At 46.2% G+C, this 16,851-nt stretch overlaps 1 protein-coding gene across 12 annotated transcripts in view; it reads left to right on the plus strand.

The window, feature by feature from the left end:
- PDPR (pyruvate dehydrogenase phosphatase regulatory subunit) overlaps positions 1 to 12,962 on the plus strand; it is a 76,493-nt gene extending 63,531 nt beyond the window's left edge. For all 12 annotated transcript variants that reach the window (XM_037877326.2, XM_037877335.2, XM_037877328.2 and 9 more), the window contains one exon: positions 4,093 to 12,962. In XM_037877326.2, coding sequence (XP_037733254.1) covers positions 4,093 to 4,497 — 405 coding nt within the window. In that variant the 3' untranslated portion in view covers positions 4,498 to 12,962. The remainder of the gene's footprint in view (positions 1 to 4,092) is intronic.
- Positions 12,963 to 16,851: the final 3,889 nt, after the last annotated feature.

Consider the following 16,851-nt stretch of genomic DNA (forward strand, 5'->3'; position numbering starts at 1 on the left):
GAGAAGATCAAGAATGAGCTCTCAAAACTGGAGACTCTCATACAGAACCAACCTTCCACACACACTTCCACGTGGCTGGACTTTACAAAAATGAGACAAGCCATTTACAGCGCATACTTCGCTTCTCTACAGAGGAAAAAGGACAATAAATTATCTAAACTCCTACGTGCCACAGGGGGCTACAACAGTGGTACCCTCAATTCCCCTAACAATATTGTTAATCTATCCAACCACACACTTAGCCCGGCAGAAGAGTCTGTCCTATCTTGGGGACTCTTTCTGCCCCACCACCTCCACGAACATGATGCAGTTCTGCGGTGATCTGGAAGCCAAGTTTCGTCATCTCCAACTCAAGGAATATTTTCAACACACCACTGAACAGTGCACTGAACCACAGGAACCCTCCTACCAACACTACAAGAAGAATAATTCTGCATGGACTCCTCCTGACGGTCAAAATGACAGACTGGACTTCTAAAGAGAGGGCTTCCGCAGACGTGCACAGGCTGAAATTGTGAACAAACAGCATCACTTGCCCCATAATCTGAGCCGTACACAAAGCAATGCTATCCACAGCCTCAGAAACGACTCTGACATTATAATCAAAGGGGCTGACAAAGGAGATGCCGTAGTCATAATGAACAGGTTGGATTATGAACAGGAGGCTGCCAGGCAACTCTCCAACACTACATTCTACAGGCCACTATTCTCTGATCCCACTGAGGAGTACCAAAAGAAACTACACCATCTGCTCAAGAAACTCCCTGCTATAGCACAGGAACAAATCTACACAGACACCCCCCAAAGCCCCGACCAGGGGTATTCTATCTGCTACCCAAGATCCATAAACCTGGAAACCCTGGATGCCCCATCATCTCAGGCATTGGCACCCTGACAGCAGGATTGTCTGGCTATTTGGACTCTCTCCTCAGACCCTGTGCTATTAGCACTCCTAGCTGTCTTCGCGTCACCACCGACTTCCTGGGGAAACTACAATGCATTGGTGATCTTCCTGAAAACATCATCCTGGCCACCATGAATGTAGAAGCTCTTTCACTAATATTCCACGAGGATGGACTACAAGCTGTCAAGAACAGTATCCCTGATGAGGCCACAGCACACCTGGTGGCTGAGCTTTGTGACTTTGTCCTCACCCACAACCATTTCAGATTTGGGGACAGCTTATACCTGCAAGTCAGCGGCACTGCTATGGGTACCCACTTGGCCCCACAGTATGGCCACATTTTTATGGCTGACTTAGAACAACGCTTCCTCAGCTCTCGTCCCCTAGCGCCCGTCCTTTGCTTGCGCTACATTGATGACATCTTCATCATATGGACCCACAGGAAGGAGGCTCTTGAAGAATTCCACCATGATTTCAACAATTTCCACCCCACCAATCAACCTCAACCTGGACCAGTCCACACAAGAGATCCACTTCCTGGACACTACAATGCAAATAAGTGATGGTCACATAAACACCACCCTATACCGGAAACCTACTGACCGCTATACTTACCTACATGCCTCCAGGTTCCATCCAGGACACATCACACGATCCATTGTCTACAGCCAAGCCCTAAGATACAACCGCATTTGCTCCAATCCCTCAGACAGAGACAAACACCTACAAGATCTTTATCAAGCATTCTTAAAACTACAATACCCACCGGGGGAAGTGAGAAAACAGATTAACACAGCGAGACAGGTACCCAGAAGTCACTTACTACAGGACACGCCCAACAAGGAAAATAACAGAACACCACTGGCCATCATGTACAGCCCCCAACTAAAACCTCTCCAGCACATTATCAATGATCGACAGCCTATCCTGGAAAACTATCCCTCACTCTCACAGACTTTGGGAGCCAGGCCAGTCCTCACTTACAGCCAGCCCTCCAACCTGAAGCAAATACTCATCAGCAACTACACACCACACCACAGAAACACTAACCCAGGAACCAATCCCTGTAACAAATCTCGTTGCCTACTCTGTCCCCATATCTACTTTAGCGACACCATCAGAGGACCCAAACACATTAGCTGCATCATCAGGGTCTCATTCACGTGCACATCTACTAATGTTATATATGCCATCATGTGCCAGCAATGCCTCTCTGCCATGTACATTGGCCAAACCAGATAGTCCCTACGTAAAAGAATAAATGGACACAAATCAGACATCAGGAATTGTAACATACAAAAGCCAACAGGAGAACACTTCAATATTCCTGGACATTCTATAACAGATTTAAAAGTGGCTATACTTGAACAAAAAAACTTCAGAAACAGACTTCAAAGAGAAACTGCAGAACTAAAATTCATTTGCAAATTTAACACCATTAATTTGGGCTTGAATAGGGACTGGGAGTGGCTGGTTCACTACAAAAGCAGCTTTGCCTCTCCTGGAATTGACACCTCCTCATCAATTATTGGGAGTGGACTGCATCCACCCTGATCAAATTGGCCCTGTCAACACGGGTTCTCCACTTGTGAGGTACTTCCCTTCTCTTCATTGTCAGTGTATAATGCCTGCATCTGTAATTTTCACTCCATGCATCTGAAGAAGTGGTTTTTTACTCACGAATACTTATGCCCAAATAAATCTGTTAGTCTTTAAGGTGCCACGGGACTCCTTGTTGTTTTTCTTGGTAAAGTAGTGACTCCAGGAACTTGATCCCATTGATCTGGAGTTGTAAGGTTTGACTTGCCTTTGCTCTTTCTGGGCTCCCTTTTGTCACTATATCAGCAATGCGTACCCTGCTCAAACCATGTGACCAGGAGGGCAGCTAACGTCCCCAGAGAGTGGAGTAATGCTACACAAGAGCATTGGGGGAAGGAGTGCACCTTCCCTGTATCTACTTTCAGCCCTGCTTGCTTTGGGGTGCAGATCTGGCCATTTACTTCCTGCAGTGCGATGTAGTGGCTGGAGTAGGGATCTGAAAGTCAGGAGACCTGGTTTCTGTTCCTGATTTTGCAAGTCAGGCAAGTCACTGAACCAGTGTGCCCTGTTTACTTATTGTTGTTATCCCTACTTTACAGATATCTGCCCATCTTTGTGAAACAGCGTGCAGTCCCCTGATTGTAAGTTAAAGGCTTGAGTGATTCTAGAATAGCTGTTCCTGATTAACTCGGTTTGGAAGAGGATTAAGCTAATTTTGAATAAGACACTCTTATTTTGGAATAAGAACATCCAAACAGCGAGTTAATCAGGAATGTTTATTCTGCTTTAAATTCACATCCTACCTTAATCCAAATTAATTTCACAGTATAGCCAAACCATAAATTGCTACTACCAAAGTCTAAAATGATTATCCATGCTAATCCAGGAAGTGGAGAATGATTGCTTTGTTCATGGTTTCCAACAAAGTGCTTGTGGGACTAGACTATAGGAGAGAAACAAAATATAACAAAATCCCACCCTTTTAAAAACACACACAAAACATGAAAAGCTGCAGCTGAACTAAGGGAAAACAAAGGATTGAAAGGGAAGGTAATAAATAGATGGCCAGCAGTAGCCATTCTAAAACACCTCTAGGTGGAGAGAACTAAGGCAGCAGTCCTCCATTTTTTCCCATAACATTAGCTTCGGACCACATGTTGATAGAGATTGCATACCTTCCTATTGCTGACTGTGTGCACACTGCCCCTGCCCATCTGTGACCAGATCGCATCTTTGTGGCAACTACAGTAATTGCTTACATTGAATGTAATGCTAAGGAAGTACAGTGGGTGTCCATTCTGCTTTGAGGCATTGCCACTTCCAACAATTTACACACAACAAAGTGGGGGAGTCTGCTGGAATCAGTAACGCTGGTAAACCTGGAATGAATTTAACTGCACCTACTCTGTTTTTGTATTTTTTTTTATGCCTGTTTAATGCAGTTCAGCAGCTGAAAATGAGGGAAGGCAGAACATGTGAGTGACTCGCCAGCTCTTGTTTCTTTGCAGCTGGGAAGGAACCAGCTTCAGTGGATAGTGTTGGCCCTAGGCTGACCTTGTATCACTAAGCATCTATCGCTTAAACTCCAGCAGCTGAGTCTGGCACAGATCACATGCCCTTCATCAGCTGGCTTTTCCTTCTCTCTCCAGGGGACTGATTTCATTGGCCGGGATGCACTGATGCAGCAGAAGCAGGACGGCGTATGCAAGCGCTTCACCATGTTCATCCTGGAGGATCATGATACAGACCTAGATCTCTGGCCCTGGTGGGGGGAGCCCATTTACCGCAACGGACACTATGTGGGCAAGACCACCAGCAGCGCTTACAGCTACACCCTGGAACGCCATGTCTGCCTGGGCTTTGTGCAGAACTTTGACGAGGAAACCAGGGAGGTGTTGCTGGTGACACCCGACTTCATCAACCGGGGCGAGTATGAGATTGACATTGCTGGGCAGCGCTTCCAGGCTAAAGCCAAGCTCTACCCGTTCAGCTCCCTCTTCACACAGCGTCGCCGCAAGGACGAGATGGAATTGAGTGGCTACCATGGGAAGTAGAACCACCTGGCCCCACCCCTTCTCCATAATGGGAGTCTCTGTCACCATCCTCCTCTCCTTCCCCACGATCTCCCTCATTCTTCAACCTATACGGTTCCACTTCCTCTTCCCCCTGCTCTTTCCATTTTTAAACCTTTTCGGTGTGTGACACTTTGTACATTGTAGAACTAATTTTTCAAACCCTTCCACCCTCTCATCCAGTCTCTCTCACCCCCTTACTCCTTCCCATGCCATGTTTCCACATCTCCCTCCCCACATGGCAGCAGCGTGGTGTTGAGTGTACATCCGAAAGCCCATATGGGAGCAAGCACCTCCAGAAACCCTAGGCTGTACCCCAATGGCTGTTGCGAGGGGTGCAAGTGAAGTCTTAAGGACTGTACCCCTCCCATCCCCCTGCTGCCTACAGCCTAGAACAGGAGGTGTTTGCTGGCCTGTAACTCTGTTTTTCTGTCCCCTGGCTAAACCTATTGGTGTAACCTCACCTGTGAGTTGCAGTGGAGAGGCCAGATCTACCATAGGGTGCACACACGGCCAACTAGGGGGTTCCTTCTTGCCAGCCAGTTCCTCCGAGGTCCTCCAGTCCACAATTCAGAGGGGTCAGTGCATTGATACACAGAGCAATAGAATGATCAGCTACCTCACTGGCACCACACAAGACGTAACAACGTTGTGTGGCCAGCAGCGAACAGGCAGGTTTTGGTGGGTTCCAGGCCATCACCGCCCTCCTCTTTTTTCCTTCCAGGGAGTGAGTCTAAGAGGCTTGATCGTGAGGCTGTGCAAGTGACAAAATAGCACTGATAAGTTTCCTCTTCTGAGTTGGGTCATTGAAAGGGAATGGCTTTCTCTGAGTAAGTGAAGATCAACATATGCACTTCACTCTTACAAAGGGACAGAACTTTGTATTTTTATTCTCAGTGAAAATGTCTATCTCCAACAATGACCGAGACACTGGACTCCTGGCTACTTATGGCACTATTGCAATGCTGCTTTTGTTTCAGCTGCACAGTGGATTCTCTGTGGATTCTCCTCCTTTCTCCTTTGTTTTGCTTTGTGTATTTGAGCAAGTACAATTGTCTGGCTTACACACCAACCATTAGAGTTGGATGTGAGGATTTTGTTATTTGGGAAACTAGAGCAGAGGAAGGGATGGAGTCTTGCATTTTCAGCCAGCTGGGGCCAGCAGCAGCCTTGGAGCAACATGCTGGTGACCACTGGGAGATTAGAGTTGAGGGCCCAAGTTTGGTTCCTTGAACCTATGATGCTCTGAGTGCTGCAGAGGCAAAACGCTATGCTCCTGATAAGGGTGGCAATGTCTTTCAGCTATGCCCGCTGGCCCATAGCGTGTTTCCTGCCCTTCTCCTCAGATCTGTTGCATATCTGTCTTCCCCATCACAATAATACCTCAGTTGAAGGTAATTGATTCACTATGCAGGGCCCTGCGGTTAGAAGAGAAAGTGAGTAAGGATCTTTGAATTGCCTTGCCTCGGCAAAATCTCTCTGCACAGTCATCATGCAGAACCTCACACAGACACTTCAGACTACAGAGCTGGGATCCACCCACTCTGAAGGTGACAGCTCTGCACTGATTACAAATAGTTATGCTGGAATGGGAAAGAAAGTGGATGAAGAATGCTAAATTGTATCCTATGGATTTGTCTCTTAAATTCTTCCTCCTCCCGTTGTCAGCTAGATCAGAGTAATGCATTTTCTCTTCCCTTATTTTAAAATTATCCATTAAAACATCTCCAGTAAACTACCTCCTGCCCCCACACACACTTCTGGTTTCCCCGCTTGGTGGTTCTCAGCAGCCCTTCCACCGAAGGCAGCATCTTTCTGTCTAGCAAGTAGCACCATTTGACATTGTCTGTGGTCACTTAGCTGGCTGAATTGTTTGTCTTTGAGCCAGGAGCCAGAACTTTACCTAGCTTTGGCACTTGCTTTTCCTGTCATTGGGTGAGCATCAGTAACGTTATATTTGAGCATAGCACTACTCGAGACCTGGCTTGGATTCTTGTCTTTTGAAGTTTTTCTCCTTTTCTGGCTTCCATCAAGTCTTTGTCCTGCTAGTGTAGAGGTGGTAATGTCCCAGACCTTCCCTCCCATACACTGGAAGCTGGCTTTTTGACTTCTGCTGCTGGAGGTAGTAAGAGCAGGCGAGGTGGGAGACTGACACACTTTAATTGTAAAGAACTGGCTGTCAGAGGAGGCTTCCCAAATGGTAAAGTGTTGTGCAGCTTTCACAGCTTCTGGGAGTGGAGCACGGGGAGGGGCATGGACTAGAGAAGGAACTGGGGACTCAAATGACAGCACTTCTTGGCAGGATCTCTGTTGGCAGGCAGGAGGGAACACAGAGTGGGGTCTGCATTGTGGTAGGACATGGATACACTTGCTGTGGATGGCTGTTTTCTTCCTGCAGTGGCTTCTTTTGTAAACAGCAGTTAATACTATTCTAAACGAAGAATAATAATAATAATGTCTCCTCCTTCAGGATCCCCAAGTGACTTTCACACGAATAGCTTCCCTCATGGCTTGAAATGGAACCACTTTTGGGGTGGAACGTCGCAGCCATTTGACAGGACACAGAAGCAGTACTGGACATAATAGTTTGGTTGTGGAGGAAATTATTGTATCTCGCTAATACCGTTTAGCTAAAATTCCTCTAGCAGTGTTATCACCTGAATTGGAATTTGGCCAGTGTACCAGGGTTAGCACCCCAGTTTTAACTAAATGTGCCATAAGGTCTTTCATGGCAAAGTGGTCAGGGTGTTCGTTTTACAGCCACTCCATAACATTTACATCCCCCATGCTGGGGCATTTGTTCAGTACTGATTCAGAAGAATGCCACCTAGTAAATCCACCAATACTACTTTCTGCAGCACATGTGGTTCTCCTTGGAGGTCTCCTACAAAGTACTGATCAGTCCTGACCTGTCTTGTGTTATCTGGCACATTGCTGTGTCTTTGTTATATAGAGTACTGGCTGATGACCCACAGAAAGTGGTTATTACTTAGTACCTGGCAAGGTTAAGGAAAACTCCTCAGCCTCCCCTTACTGTATAGCACCAGGGCACTTCTGCGGTGGAACACATCAGTCACTTTACACGGTAAGTACTACATAGCAGTTTAGGAGGGAAAGTGAAAAATATTTTATTCCACAATGGAGAATTCTGGGTAGACTGAGTATAACTATCTGAGTTTGAATTGGACCAGAACACTCTTCACTTTCTTAGGAAGAGTGTTATAGTGTGAAACTTTAATGACCACAGCTGGTCAGGAGCACCCAAAAAGTCAGTATCTATTAGTCTCACAGCAATAAGGAATCCCTGAAGAGGAGCATTTTTTTTAATATGGCTTCCCCATCCCAAAGTGGTCCATACCTAGGAAGATAAACTTGTCTCTGTAGCATGGGTACCTTTTGCCCTTTTGCAGAGTTAATAGCTCCCTTTCTGTCCAGGTCTATTTAACCCTGAAGTACCCACATATGAGGGTGAAGATTTTGTAATGGTGCCACACAGGTATGCTGTAACTCCATCCATGTCTGTCTCTTCCTGCTGGGATGGTTAAGTGTAACAATGGTACTATTTTGAAATAAGACAGTTTAGCAATTGGCTGTCTCCCAGTTCAGGCGCACCCATTCTGGCCTTACCTGTTACGAGTCCTCTCTCTGAATGGCCTAGCCTCTGTGCCTGTGCTCTTTGAAGTCTCGCCTTTTCCTTGGTAGATTTTTTTTTTTTCCTTTGGGCTGCTGACGAATAATTTGACTTTGGCAACTTGAGTGCTTGCCAGTGGACAGTCACATGATGGATTGTGAAATACTGTACTAGGCACCAGGATCATGCAAGGAGCTTCTACCTTTTCTATAATGCTTTCATACTCTTAAAGGGAAACTGCAGTGTAAAGATTCTACCTATTGTATCTAATTACAAAGAATAAAGCGCCTAAGGGAGAAAAAAAAAACAAGTTGGAAGCTGCCATCTTGGCTTTGATGCAAAGTAAGACTGAAAACAACCCCTCATTAAAAAAAAGCAGTGGGAATCTGAGCTTTGGAGATGCTGTAACACACAGTTCCAGTGCTGTCTGATGAAGTTGGCATTTTCAGTTGTCCCTGACACCACAAGACTGGAAAAATTTAAGGGTCCCTTCTTCACACTCATTCTCCCTCCCCCCGCATAATATATACACCTGTGGATCACACTTCTGGAGACACTTCCATCCCTCTATTTCTGGGGCTGTCCGTTGGTGCTCTGCAGAGCTGGCTGCTCTTTCAGGATTCCCTTTGGGAACGCTTTTCACCGCAGGACTCGTATCCTCTCTCTCTTCTCTATCACTCTCCTCTTGGCTGATCTCTTTGGCTATACCATGGTCTCTTGCATCACTTCTGTGCTGATGACTCTCAATCTACTTCTGCCCAGTACCTCCTCCAGAATGTCCAACCATCTCCTCAAACTTAACATGGCTAAGTCTGCTCTTCACCTCTCCTATTCCACCTTCTTTCCCCCTTTTCACATCACACTCTCCTCCTACCCACCCCAGCTCACAGCCTTTACTTTCTTTGACTCCTCTGTTTCCTGCTGTTCTCTCATCCAAGCTCTCACCAAGTCCGGTTGCTTTTCCCTTTGTAACACATCTACATTCCTCCCCCCACTGCCAAAATCCTGGTTCGTGCCTTGTTCTCTGTAACTACTGTAAGCTCCTCCTCCTGTTCAATCTATCCACAGTGCTTCCTTTCCTACACTCCAACCAAGTCCACCCCAAATCCCTTTATTGGTCTTTCTGCATCAAGTTCAAACTTCTCAGCTTCACGATGCTACACAACTCTGCCCCTACCTGCACCCCACTCTGCCCTCTCTTTGTTTAATCCTCCCTTTGTCTCCTCCCAATCCTACCTTCATGCTGCTTCTAATGCTGTCCATACCCCACATACCCCATACTTCCCTTTGTCAGTGGGACACAGCATCCCTCTGCATTCAGATCCCTGCTTTCACTCCAGCTATCTCAGCTGGTTTTCCATCCACCATCTGTTTGTTTGCCCTACTGTGTTCTCAGATGTAATATTCTCATCTTCCAGGATTCACTCTCGACATGTCACCCTTGTCCATTCATCCCTCCCCAACCTGTTGTGATTTCCAGAGTTCATCTATTAAGATGGTGAGGGGTCTCGGTCAAGGGAGCATGTCTGTTTTCTGTGAGTTTCATGCAGATTTACAGTGCTAGATGCCCACTGAATAATAATGATGAATGCAGACGTTCACTTTCCACCATAAACTTCTCTCCATTGCCTCTCCTTTTACTAGAAGGAAGTCAAGGCAAATCAGAGGTTATGATGGAGCTGCTTGTGTATGCAGAGCTTGGAGTACCGGTCTCATTAAAAGGCAAATTCATGCAAGTAGTGCCTAATTCTGAAGAGGTAACGTCAACATCTGTAAGCCCAGTATTGGACCAACCCTTTTGTCATTCATAAATTTGCTGAACGCACATTTGTGTTGTTTTTTTTTAAAAGTTCAGAAGCCCTACAAAAACAAACCAATATCTAGGGGTGAAAAGGAAAGTTCCTTCCAAATGCAAGAGTTTCGTTTATTGTTAAAACAAAGGCTTATATTCTGATGGGTACAGAAAAATATTCATAATTTTTCAGATTTCTGTCATCCCAGGTTATTTTTCTAATTTTTATCATAGTGCCTCTGGAGGCAAACATTTTGGCTAAGTTTGGGAAGGACTTTCAGTTCTACTGACTTCTCTTCAGTCATCACACGTGTGCATGTCTGTCTCTCTCTCTCTCTCAGTTTGTAAGGGGAGAAAACCTAATGCCATTTAAAGCAAATTAATTCAGCTGTTTGGGTTAAGGAAATCAATTAAATCTTATTTTTTACACTTAAAGAAAAAGAATAAACTTGCTCAAACAATTGATCATTAAAAACTTGGTGTGCTCATAGTCCTCAATGAGCACAGTCCATGTTGAGCTTGAGGAAGGAATACTTAACAAGTCTGTAAATGTCGTAATGCTTTACATTAGATGTTTGTGCCCAGGCGGTGCATACTGCTGGATTTGTTACTGCAAGTACTGTACTTGCAGAGCAGGTACAAATGCCAGCAGGGGCTGTTGAGTAAATGCTGAAGGCAGTGGAAGTTGCCAGAGAGCGTTTGTTCCTCTTCCTTTGATGCAGCAGTGGAATTTGCACAGAAGTGCTGTGGGAATTCAGTCAGGAGGGAAACACCCAGGCAGATGCACGGTTTCCGTTTTTGAGCAAATATCAGCAGGCAATGCTTTTTTTCAAGGGTGGAATTGTGCAATTAAGGGGGACAGAAAAACACCAGTGTAACTGCTGCTAAGGTCCTTTGCTTAAAGAAAAAGGCGTCCGCTGGCATAGAACGTGCTTCATGGCAGGGCCCCATTGCTTCCGGCTTTTAGAAAACACAATGAAATCCTCCATCTGAATGTTGCGTTTACACACCAAGCCAGGGCATTCAGGAGTTAAGGCTTTCAGAGCAACATGAACCTCGCCATGTTGCTCTTTTGTCCAGTCGCTTTATTTATGCAGGTAACTTCTGGATTTCTTAACTCCTTTATATTTAAATACTTCAGTTTATTATGTTACTAATGTGTAGGCTTGCATTGGAGTTGCAATATAAAGTGCAATATTTCTATATTGCTGGTATACAGTTACTGTCTAAGATGATTCACCTAAGAAGGTATGTGCATCAAGGGAGATCATGAAGGTTATGGAGAGAAAGGTTTGCATGGTTGTATATGAACAGCTTCCTGACCAAATGACGACAAACAACTGATCTTGCCAAGTGTGTGTTTGGTACCCACCTCTGTTACAAATACACTGGTTATCCAGGAGCTGCCCCCACATGCTTATGGCAGAGTTCTGTTTTGTAGCATAGAAGGGCCAGTCCCAGGCTCTTGTACCTCTTAGGGACGTGGTCAAGATCCCTTCTGTGCTACAAAATCTTTTAAGTGTGTTGGGAGCCAACTGGATCCCCTTGACTGGACCTAGCTCTGATTCTGTTCCACTGGTATGGTTGCATTTACACCTTTTACTGAGTGTGCTTCTACTATGTTAGGGTAATGTGTCGGTGCAGATTCATCTCTCTGGGGTCTAAAACTGGCGGTCTTGGCTGCTGTTATGGCTACAGAGAAAGCTGAATAGAGGTCTGGTCACATGTGATCATCTGAGAGAGTAATGATGCAAGCTCTACATGAGGGAAGCAAACTTACTCCTGACATTGAGGATCGATCTCTATAGACTAGCTCCCTGGCATGCAGTTTTCTCACAGTTCCATAGCATGCATTAGTGATGTTTCGCTGGCACCTCTCCCTCCAGAACATGGTGTTTGCTGTCAGATCTGCAAATGGGTTGGCCCAAATAACTGTGAGTGAAATGTTTTAAAACTCCCTGGACAGGGGTCTCTTGCATTTAGTTATTGCCTGGATCATCATTTATGTAAGCAGCCTGCTTCCTTTTTGCCTGATCCTTACCTCGGGCTCTGGATAACATTCTGTTACAGCTGCTTAGACTTGGCAGCCCACACTGTTACTGGTGCACTGTTTCTCCGGGGAACTGAGCTGTGCAGTGCAAGCACTTCTGCTTTCCCTACTTATGTCCAGAGTTGCACCTTGTACAACACAAAACATGACAGTTCTTTCCGGAGCAGGACTGTGACCCTCAGAACTGCACACAGAATTAGGCATCCCTTCTTTGGGTGATTCTTATTTTCATTCTTAGTGGCACCTTAAATTCGTTTGTCCATCGAAATGTCATCCCTTCATAACCGTCTGCACTTTCCCCTTCCAAGAACCAAGTTTATAGGGCTAGGAGAACTTTAATTTAAAAGTTTTTTTTAAAAAATGTGCCATCATTTCTCCTGCAGAACCAGAATTGGAGACTTGAAACTGTGAAAACATTTATAGTCTCACTGTTTTCTAGTGCCTTATGCTTATGAATGTTGTGTAATGGATGCATCTGATGCAGGAGATAGCCACAATCAACTGTGTTAACATGATTCCTCAGCCATTACAAACCACCACCTCTCCCCTTCCAAAGAGAATGTGTTTCAGCAGATGGATGTAAATGGATCATTTCTAGGAGTACAAATTATGCTTTTAATTGCTTTGAACTCTTGGGATGTAGAAAATCTCAGTGTTGTTACTGTAAGATATTGTACCATATTGTCTGCATTTGCGGAGAGCAGCAGCCTCACCTCTCCTACAGCATTTAGAATGAGAACTTATTTATGGAGACACAGAAACCCCTTTAATAATTGGAGCCAGTTCTGGGAGACCTAAATGTCTGTTCCCAAGTGCACGAGAAAAGGTGGGCTTGCTGTTCTCCACCAATGCCATGTTATTACCTACTTTGTATGCTGCATTTATATCATGCTGAGTTTCAATTAATAATTTCCGTCCTTGTTGGTTTACAGGTTACTAGGTTTCTATATTAATAAATAGACATTTTAACTGCTCTTGCCACAGAATTCCAGGGGCCATTCTTTGGAGCCTAGTTATGTTCTTTACTCTGGTTTCTGATCACTCTCCCCATTAATATTTATGCAAGTATGTGTAGCTGGAATGAGGGAGCATTTGCCATCATTCACTGTGGGGGACAGTGGAAGCCATACCAGCTACTGGGTATGTCTCAACTAAAAACGTAAGTCGACCTATATAGGTCATCTTACAGCCACCACAGTAATTACTGTGGAGGTGCATGTTCACACTATCCTCCTTGGATTGGTGGTGCATGTCCTCACCAGGAGTGCTTCCAGCAACTTAAGAGAAGCAGTGGCAGCTCCTGTTGGCAGCTCCCTACTGTGAGCCAGACTATCCCCCTGCCCCAGATTTCGTACTTGAGGTCTGCTTGTGGTGCATGCCCTAGCTCCAGGCGGAGCTCTTAAGTGCAGTGCAGCCTGAGTATGGAATGTAGTGAGTTCTGCAGAGGAGAGGTGCTGCTCCCAGCCTGTGTCCCAGGAGCAGGGAGTCAGTAATTTGCTTATAAACAGAGGCAGGGTGATAGAAAGGGCTGGTAATTAATTTAAATTAAGGATCTGGAAGTCGTTAGATGAGCCTGATAGCATTGCCAGGCACTCCAGTTCCTAGATCTGTAAAACAGGAATCCTCTGCACAGGGGTGGTAAAGAGAGACCGCAGGGAATGAGCAGTTTTTATCAGCATAGAAGAAATACAGCGAGGTTAGATTCAGAAAAGGGAGTTGTTGCCTGCAATCTGGCTAAATGTGTTTTCATGCCCAGGGGATCCCCGGGGTGCAGCCTGGGACTGTAGGACCACTGAGCCCCCTTAACTCTCCAGTCTGGGCTGTCTCTCACAGTGCTTTGCTAGTGACAAGGAGCAAACCCCTCCAGGCACTGTTGTCACTCAGCACAACAGCATGTGGAGCCGCACACCCAGCTAGATTGCACGAATGCTCCCAGAGCCACTCATAAACCACACAGAAAAGCACCAGCCAAATCCCCCTAGCTCCCAGCACTGTACCTCAGGAATATGCCGTCTTGCACTGCTAAAGACGAGCAGTGCAAATTTAGTAATTGGTTCTCCGCTTCATCAATGGAAAGTGGATATATACCAGCCTTTGCAAACCTGAGCAGATTTACCACACTCTTCAGGCAAACTCACTGGTAAAGATAAACAGCAAAACAAATTTGAGTAGAAAAGACAGATTTTAAGCGATAGGCAAAAAGTCAGAGTTAGTTACCAGAAGAAAATAAAATATAAGCACACAATCTAAACTCTCAACTCTGTTAGACTGGGCAACATCTAGATGAAGCAGTTTTTCTCACCCCACTGGGTATTGCAAGTCCTTAATTTGCAGATTTGTCCCTTAAACTTGGGCCAATCTCTTCTGTTAGAATCCTAGAATATTAGGGCTGGAAGAGACCTCAGGAGGTCATCTAGTCCAATCCCCTGCTCAAAGCAGGACCAATATCAACTAAATCATCCCAGCAAGGGCTTTGTCAAGCTGGCCCTTAAAAACCTCTAAGGATGGAGATTCCATCACCTCCCTAGGTAACCCATTCCAGTGCTTCACCACCCTCCTAGTGAAATAGTGTTTCCTAATATCCAACCTAGACCTCTCCCACTGCAAACTTGAGACAATTGCTTCTTGTTCTGCCATCACTGAGAACAGCTGAGCTTCACCCTCTTTGGAACCCCCCTTCAGACAGCTGAAGTCTGCTACCAAATCCCCCCTCACTCTTCTCTTCTGCGGACTAAATAACCCTAGTTCTTCTTTGAGTGCTTGTTCATGTCCATTCCAACCAGGTGATGTGTGCGCTGCATGCATGCCAGCCAGAAGATTTTTCCCTTAGCAGTGTCTGTAGTGTTGGCCTGGGCCCCCCTTGGAGTCATGCCTTCATGGTGCCCAATATAGCACCCTGCCAACCCCTACCCCCTCAGTTCCTTCTTACCACCAGCGATGGCTAGCTGGAAAATTACTCGCTCTTGTGGCAAGCGCTTTGGCAGTGTCCTCTGTAGTTTTTTGTACAAACGGTGTAAGTAGTTAGATACAGTTTGTAGTAGTTTAGCTTTGTTTAGGGGGTTCCCCTGTGACAGATTTGTGTTACCAACCTGCCTGAGGCATCAGGTGATCAGGCTGAGGCCGCAGGATCGTTAGGGGAGGCGATGAAGGAGCACACCAAGTGACTAAGTTTAAAGCTTTATTAATAAAATAAAAGTAAAATAACAGCGGTGAGTGCTGGGTGCTCCCCAGGTCACTCAGAGGAAGGAAGAAAGTGTTAGTGCCTGAGCCCTAACCCACTTTCATACTCACACACATACAACCCGAGGCTGGCCAAGCCTGGGTGTAACGTAAGAAGAAGAGGGGGAGGGGTAGACGAGAGTTCTGTCCTGTGCACAGGCCGTTTAGGGTCCGCTGTTGATCTCTGACTTGCTTCAGCTCTCGGGAGGGTTTTAAGCCCTGGGTTCTTCCGGGCGCATTTTCGTCCAGGGCCCTTTGTCCCCCGTGCTCTCGGTACCAGTCCAAACTGACCTTCCAAGGCTTCCTTGGTTTCCCCAAAACACATCAGCTTCAGGATCGCGAGACTATTTTGTTCCCATTCACTGACCTTTGCATTCTCACTAGTTTTGCACCCCCATTTCAGGTCTGTCTGGTTCAGGTCTCCTTTCCCATAGGCTTTTGGCTGTTTAGCAGGAGGAAGCTTGTTTGTGTGCGTTGGTCTTGAGCGGCAGTTTCACCCCTTATCTTCGAGCTGCACTGAATCATTGAGTTAACCTGTTCCTTTCTCCCTTCCTCCCCCTTTGGCCTCTCGCAACCTGCAAAGGAATCTTTCACTCCACACTGTGATACAGCATGGCCGGAGGGCAGCAGGAGAGTGTGTGTGGTTTTTTTTTTTTTGAAGCAGAAAAGAATTTTATTTGTGTAACACTTACAAAGAATCACCAAAAAAGGTAAAGCAAAACTATGCAACAAAACAAAAGCAACACAAGGTATAACACAGCAGCCTTCAGGAGGGAGAAGTGTTCAGGCTAGGCTGGGCCCAGAGCAGGGGGACTTCCTAAACACTTGTGGTCTTCCACCCTCCTGAGTTACCTGGTGGCCTAGAGCAGGGGGGCTTCCTTGACACTCATGGTCTTCCACCCCCTCGAGTTACCTAGTGCCACGCCCAGTGTCACCAATTATTCCTCTCCTGAGAGTGCCCGACAAGATGGGCACGGCTGCAGGGTGGGCGGTTTGGGAGTGGGAGGGATGTACACCCAGGTGTGATAGGACCCCTCCGAGGTGACAGTGATGATGGTATCCACAGCAGCAACGGTTGGGGCTGGGGTCTCTCGCTCTTCCCCTCAATCAAAGGGTCAGACGGAGGGAACCGGACGGGGTCACCGAGCAGAGAACCTCGGACAGCGCCCACCGCTCCTCGAAGGCATCAAGGGAGTTGGTGAATGCCGCCCAGAGGAACTCCACCCGGATATGTGAAAGTACTGAGGATCGGAAAATGGCCCTACAATTGCAGGATGTTTCATTAGCCAACCTCCCCTCTCTGGTTTTATAAATAACTATTTTAGCTAGGGCTAGGAGGAGGTTAACCAGGAGATCTCACGATTTTGTGGGGCCACGGATGGGGAATGTGTAGATAAAAAGATGAGGGGAAAAGTGTAGCCAAAAGCGTAACAAAATATTCGTGAGGAGCCGGAAAAGGGGCTGCAGCCTGGCACACTCTAAATATACGTGCGCCAGGGTTTCCCTCACGTTGTAAAAAGGGCAAGTATCCAGGAAGGGGGTGAACCACGTCAAAAACAAGCCCGTGCTCACAGCTCCATGAAGGAGCCGCCAACTAATGTCCCCGACGGGCCTCAGGACCAAGGTGGAATACAGGCTGGCCCA

The sequence above is a fragment of the Chelonia mydas genome, chromosome 12 (genome assembly GCF_015237465.2).
Source record: "Chelonia mydas isolate rCheMyd1 chromosome 12, rCheMyd1.pri.v2, whole genome shotgun sequence".
NCBI lineage: Eukaryota > Metazoa > Chordata > Testudines > Cheloniidae > Chelonia > Chelonia mydas.